A 6,894-nucleotide genomic window follows, 5' to 3' on the forward strand; every position below is an offset into this window, starting at 1 on the left:
GGGCCCAGGATCTGGACAGAGCAGTGTGGAAGCAGGTAAAGGTCACTGTATTTTCTGGGAAGGGGTGGAGCTAAGTTCCCCTTTTACTTTGCCGTGAGCGAGCAATGGAAAGGTCCACTTTAGCAAACACTTACAGCAGTTTAAAGCGCATTCCAACACCTAGGGGTCTATATAAAATCTGGATTGCAAGCAAGATGTGCAGCGCATTATGGCCACTAGGTGGAGTCAAGGGACATTGGAAACTACTATCTAGTGGCTCTAATGCGTTGACAATCTGATAGGCAGGGCTGCTCGCTGTGCAAACAGTTAATACATAGACCACGCAAAGTGTAACTCCGGTTTTATTAAAGAGAAACCCCCTTCCTCCCTCAGCTAGAGAAGCCCTTTACAGTGCTGTGCTTGTTCTTTTTCAGACTGGATGGAAAGTCAGCGATCGAAGAGAAGAATCTATTACTACCATAGGGTGTTCCAGCGGGTTCCCGACCTGTCCCAGTGTCTAGAAGACGATGTGCTTTGCCACTATGAAGCTGAAATGCAATGGAGGAGAGACATGTAAGTTGTCTTACTGGTTGTTGTGCATGTTCTGTCCCTGCTGCTGGTTGGTGGGATTTATGTCTATTCTGCTTCGGCCCAACTGAATGACTCTGCTGACCAGTTCTGAGGCTACTGTAGCTCGGAGCTGATTAGGAAGGTATAACACAAGGCAGCCCAGCCACAGAAACCATCAGAAGGTAACTGGGGTCTCTGGGATGGGGGGTGATGAGTACTGTGGAAAGCCAAGCACTGCTGAATGGTGGTGGACACATGTCAGCAAGAGTGAGGCATGGGATAGGAGCTCTGCTTAAAGCCCAACTGTTCCATCCCCCGCCCGCCCCCCCTATCTGCTAGATTTAGAAAAATCCCCATCAAGCCCTTGCGTTAAGCCGCAGTCACATGATGCAGCAGCCCCCAAGTCTTTACTTCTTATGGATCATTCCTTCTTTGAGTGACAACATCAACACCCACATGACACGGACACTTCCTGTTGGATGTCCATTGTCCAGAGGGGAGTGAAGAGGACCGGTGGTCTCAGGCGCCATTGCGTTGCTGGATTCGTGTCTCGCCCTCCCACTTGCTCGCCTTCTCTCTCGCCCACTCTCCCTCTCCTTATGGGCATACCTTTGCATCCTTCCTTATATATAAAGCAGTGGTACTTGATGATTACGCTTCTTTGCGCATTCTGTTGGTTCATTTATTTCTCAGTTATGGATATGTTGTCCTTGTAAACTTTTGCTAATCTATCTCTTGTTGCAATGTTTAAAAGAAAAAAAAAAAAAAGTCTCCTCCACGCTACACTTGGTGGTTCCTCATGCCAACTTCCATGTTGCCACAGGACACAAGTTTAAAAACCCAGTTGTGTATGAAAATAAGTCTTTACAAGTAAAGGTAATATTATTAATGAATATTATAACAATGTGGTTTTGTTTGTTTTTTTCTTCTCATTGTTATAGGAAAGTTGATCGGAACATCGTGAGGATTATGCGAGATCGGTATACAGCATGCAGGGTCGTCGAGGGTTCCAGTGCTGACCAGAACTGTGCAGAGTTGAAGGAACAGTTCACAGAAGTCTGCAAAGCTTATAAAACCAGATGTAAGTTCTCCTTTCTTGTCTCACCCCTTAAACACCAGCCAGACCTCCAAATGTGAAGCTGAAACACATTGGGGGGAGGGGGGGGGGGTACGATTTGTCAAAACTGGAGAAGATGGAACCAACCAATCTGTCCTTATTTTGTTCTGTTAAGCTTTGAAAATGAAAAATAGAAGCGAATTGGTTGCCATGGACAACTGCTCCAGATCCTGTCTGCTACAGTTTTAATAAATCCCCCTCCATTGTTTTTATTTATTTTTTTTGCTGGGGGGGGGTCGGTGGGCGCTAGCAAAGTAATTGTCCTACATTATTCCTCAATTTACTTTCTCATCTTCCTAATGCTCAGTCAGAAAGTCACACGGCATGGTGCACCTCTGCTTCACAAATAAGTAAATAACAAAACAATGTGCTTTTCAGAGTCTTGAAGCCGGCTCAGCACGGTGCAAATGCATGGAAACCAAAACCGTGAAGAGAGCCCAGTTGTGTGACTTGTTAAAGTCACATGACTGTCTCTCCTCCAATCAGAGCTCTTAATACTCCATTGAGCAAAAAGAACTCCATGGGGCTTTGCCGCTACACATTTTTAATTTATCTTTTTCCTTAGTGAAAAGTATAAAAGACGGGTCACGTCGGGTAAATAGAAAAGTTTGCCTGATAAAGGGACTGGACAGGTTCCGAAACGTTGCCACGCATGGTGATATGACCTGTAAGAATAAATAAAAGGATTTTGTTTTGAAGAAAACTTGGCGTGCCGGTGACTATTTTTTTTCTGTTTTGCAAGAATTTGGCGGCGCCATCCGCGGCCACTTCAACACACTCACACACTCACACTCCATCGAGTTCAAACATGTCAAGCCGTAAAATTTGCGTACACCAGTAATATACGCAAAAAACGACCATAACCAAAATTGGTCATAGGCGACGCTTCAGAAGCTTTTCCCGCTCATCAGTTTAGTGTTAACAGTGACTGATGGCTCCAGAATTATTGCTCTCACGCCGAGGTTCGCAGTGATATGTAACGTGTGGTGTATTCGTTGTTTTTTCATACGTAGGCGCACCCGATGCGTGTATGTGGGGGCGGGGGACTTTATAACTTTTTTTTTTTTTATATGGGACTATTAGACCCTAATGTCACCTATGGACCCTAAAGAAGCTGATGAAGTGCTTCACCAGCTTCTTCTCCGGCTACAGCAGCCAGAGAAATGACCGAGTGACACCGGAAGTGATTTGAATGACATTGAGAGACCGGAGGGGAGATCAGCTGGTGGAATGTGCTGAACTTCCTCCGATCCAGCCACAGAGATTTGCCATGCCGGGCCCGCACAAAGGACAGCGGGGGGGGACACACACTACCCCGGCACCATACTGAAGGAAAGCAGCAGATGGGTCCTGATTACTGAACTGGAAAACCATAACAATGAATGAAATCCAACTAGTGCAGAAATGACCACACAGGGTCCTTTTTGGCATTTCTGGTCAGCTTGTTCTATATGTGAAACCAAATAATTGTGTTTGAGTGTGCAGAGTATTGATTGTAATAACGCTGATTTATTATTGCTTTATAGATGAGTTCCTCGGGGCGAACGGCAATGCTAAGAAATGCCTAATGAAGCAGAAACAGAGGATGATCGAAGAGCGGAAGGCTGCCGCGGCAGAGCAGAATGCTGAGGCCTGAATACATGGAATTCCCTCCTACAAACATGCCGTGTGTCTCTTGTTTCAGAATGGAACATTTAACCCTGTAATAAAAGATTTTGTTGATCAGTATATTGACTGACGTTGTTAATCTACACATAGCCAGAGTGGAATTTCAGGTCTCGGCTGTGACAATTGTAGCTGTTTGAATAGAACGGTTGGCTCATATGTTGATTCAAACTGTAACAAGATCAAGAGGGCAGCATTGACCATGCAGTATGCTGACTCGAGGTTCCATGCTGCAGGGTCAACGCCGCCCTCTTGATCTTGTTGGTATTCAACAACATATGAGCCAACCTTTCTATTCAAACAGCTACAAATGAGCCACCCCCTTGAATTTCTCCCCCCCGTCAGAATGTGGAAGTGATGTATATTACATCACTTCTGCATTCTTGTGTCCCTCTCCAGCTTCAGTCACTGATTAAGTAGATTTCTGCTTCATCAGCTACTTTGGGGGGTCCTAGGTGACAGGGGTCTTGGAGACCCCTGATATCTCCATAAAGAGGACCTGTCACATCCTCTTTGCTATCACATAGGGGGGTTTCTTAGCCCCCTATATGATAACCATAAAGTTAAGTGAAAGAAAAGTTGCAAAACAAAAATTAAAGTCACACATGAAAAATAATTTTTAAAAAACACCAACATTTTCTTAAAGTCCCCATACATACATACGTCGGATGCGGATACGTGCGAAACCGACGATTGTGCCCATTACGCCGCACATGTTACATATCGCCGCGAACGACGCAGTGAGAGCAATAATTTTAGGGCCATCATCACTGAGAACACTAAACTGATGAGCGGCAAAAGCTTTTAAAGTGTCGCCTATGGGCAAATTTGGGTATGGTAGTTTTTTTGCGATTTCGTGGGTGCACGCAATTTTAAAGCTTGACATGTTTGGTGTCTATTAACCCGATGTGACCCCGACTTTTATATTTTACCAAAAAATTGGGTAATAATAATTGTTTCCTAACATAATGTAAAAAAAAATTATACATTTTTCTTTAATATAGTAAAAAATAAAACCCCCAGTGATGATTAAATACCACCAAAAGAAAGCTCTGTGTGTCCCCAAAAAATGGTATAAAATTAATTTCAGTACAGCGCTGCATGACGGAATAAATGTCAGTCAAAGTACCGCAGCGCTGAATACTGAAAAATGGCCTGGCTAGGAAGGGGGTGTAATCACTTGGCCAGCAAGTGGTTAAAATTGTGTGTGCCCCTAAAGCCCACAAAAAACTACCCAAAATTTCCCATAGGTGACGATTTGCCAGCGGAGCCTGGAGAAGCCAACGGGAGGTGGGGTGATACATTCAGCCCACACCATACAAGCGATCCGGCGGCTATACGCTTGTATCTAAACAACCATCGACAGCAGCTGCAGCCGTGTTCTTGGTATAACCGCTTCAGGACCCGGATGTTTTTTTGGTGGCCCTGAAGCGGTTAAGATATAAAAGAGAAGATAATCCCATAGACCAGGGATAGGCAACCTCGGCACTCCAGATTGGGCAAAACTACAAATCCTGTCATGCCTGTAGCTGTCACTCTTGCAATGCCTTATGGGACTTGTAGTTTCACAACAGCTGGAGTGCTGAGGTTGTCTACCCCGGCTATAGACAGAGAACAAGCACTGTACACAATGAAGGAATATTGTTACCCGATACCCATATTGCTCGTTCTGACATTTATTCCCCCATTGCCAAAGTGACCATGTTGCCATAGGGTCACCTGGGAGGACTATGCTTATCTTTCCTGACCCCTGTGTATTAACAGCCACACGTATTCTACACACTTTAAGCACCATTGAATACCTGCTTCCCCATCGGGCATTGTGTTTCTTCCTATCGGCTCATACGTCACACTGCGAGATACAAAACATCTGCGCTCCTATTCTTTAAAAGTCAACCGGCAGCTGTGCCAAAATGAATAAACGCCTCGAAAGGATCCCATATATAAAAACTGCACTGCGCTCTTATAAATCTGCAAAATGTCAATACATCTAAAGAGCTAAAATGATCCTGGTCTGCGTAGTGACATCAGCGAGTACCCGCCCTCGTCACGTGACTTCCTCAGGGATGGTACGCCATGCCAGGAAGTCTGAAGGATCCTATAGCGCAGGGGTAGCCAAACTCCGGCCCTCCAGCTGTGGTGAAACTACAAATCCCATGATGCATCTCTCTCCGGGTGTCATGACTGTGGCTGTGAGAATCTTGCAATGCCTCATGGGATTTATAGTTCCACCACAGCTGGAGGGCCGAAGTTTGGCTATCGCTGCGTACAGCGGCTCGGTGTATGAGGATATGCATGCTGCGGCGAGGCACCTTTTTGGGTGAGTGGTTTTAAATATTGATTTAATAAAAGTTGATCAAGGACTCACACTCTGCCAGCTTTTTGATGTATCTTTCCCCGAGTTATACTGGAGTGGAACACTTTGGATGGGAGAGAGTTTTGGAGGGACCTGAAGTCTGTATATTATCACATTTCTTGGATTATGTATGTTCTGTGGTCAATTTATTGCATCAACTTTATAGTTGATGCAATAAATAGGGAAGCAGGTTGTTTACCACGACAGTAGAAGTGATTTGTTTCTGAAGGGAAACAACGCGATTTAACAGCCTTTAAATCATTTCCTTACATTTAACTGTCACATGCCGAGATATTGATTTTCAGTAATTGTACACTGTATTTTTTCCTCTTTAAACTAAGAGATTGTTCTTCACAAATATTGAATTAACATCCACTCAGACCGAGCGCAACTTATTTGCTACACAAAGACCGGTCACTGCTGCTCTCTCCTTGTGCAGGCTGACTGGTCTTGTCCCCGCCCCCTCCTGTAATAAAGATCGGGCACTGCTGCTCTCTCCTTGTGCAGGCTGACTGGTCTGGTCCCCGCCCCTCCTGTAATAAAGACCGGTCACTGCTGCTCTCTCCTTGTGCAGGATGACTGGTCTTGTCCCCAACCTCTCCCATAGGGGGTGGAGCCTGATGGGCCCCTCCTACGGCTGTTCTCTACACAGCACAGTGATGCGGTCGCTACTACTTTTAGAAGGTCATATCTGAGTGCACTCAAAGTGGATATTGATTGTTCGAGTCTCTTGAGGAATGTTTAAATGGAAGTTTGTGTCCACGTTCAGCTAGCGACTGTGGCTAGAAATGAGTTTACATAACCTTCTTCTTACAATCTAACCCGCTTACATATAAAAACTTGCAGACAGAATCTCTAGCTTTGTCAGTATATTAGGCTGTAGGCGCATGCATTTGTTTTCCTTTGCCCCTCACTTTGATGGAAGACACTTGAGGCCTTGTTCACACCAAATGCAGAGCAGATCTGCATGAGTTTCTGCACACGCAGTGCAGTGGGTTGTGCCGTGTTTTTGATGTGTTGCGGCCCGTTTTTGGTTAAAAAAAAACAACAATTTTTCTTTTTTTAGTTTAAAATGTTCGTTCCAGGCATTTGCATGCATTTTTGATGCATTTGCATATGTTCCAGAGCAGGTAAAATAGGGCCTGCTGCAGTTTTTTTACCTGCTCTGGAACTATACGCTGAGACGTGAACTGGAGCTAATATACCA

General features: G+C 44.8%; 1 protein-coding gene across 1 annotated transcript in view; it reads left to right on the plus strand.

Moving 5' to 3' along the window:
• Positions 1-3,377, plus strand: part of NDUFB10 (NADH:ubiquinone oxidoreductase subunit B10) — a 5,301-nt gene extending 1,924 nt beyond the window's left edge. Inside the window, exons 2-4 of the mRNA XM_018561226.1 lie at positions 414-552; positions 1,491-1,630; positions 3,193-3,377. Coding sequence (XP_018416728.1) covers positions 414-552; positions 1,491-1,630; positions 3,193-3,302 — 389 coding nt within the window. The 3' untranslated portion in view covers positions 3,303-3,377. The remainder of the gene's footprint in view (positions 1-413; positions 553-1,490; positions 1,631-3,192) is intronic.
• Positions 3,378-6,894: the final 3,517 nt, after the last annotated feature.

The sequence above is a fragment of the Nanorana parkeri genome, unplaced genomic scaffold, assembly GCF_000935625.1.
Source record: "Nanorana parkeri isolate BGI_ZX_2015 unplaced genomic scaffold, ASM93562v1 scaffold508, whole genome shotgun sequence".
NCBI classification, from domain to species: Eukaryota; Metazoa; Chordata; class Amphibia; order Anura; family Dicroglossidae; genus Nanorana; species Nanorana parkeri.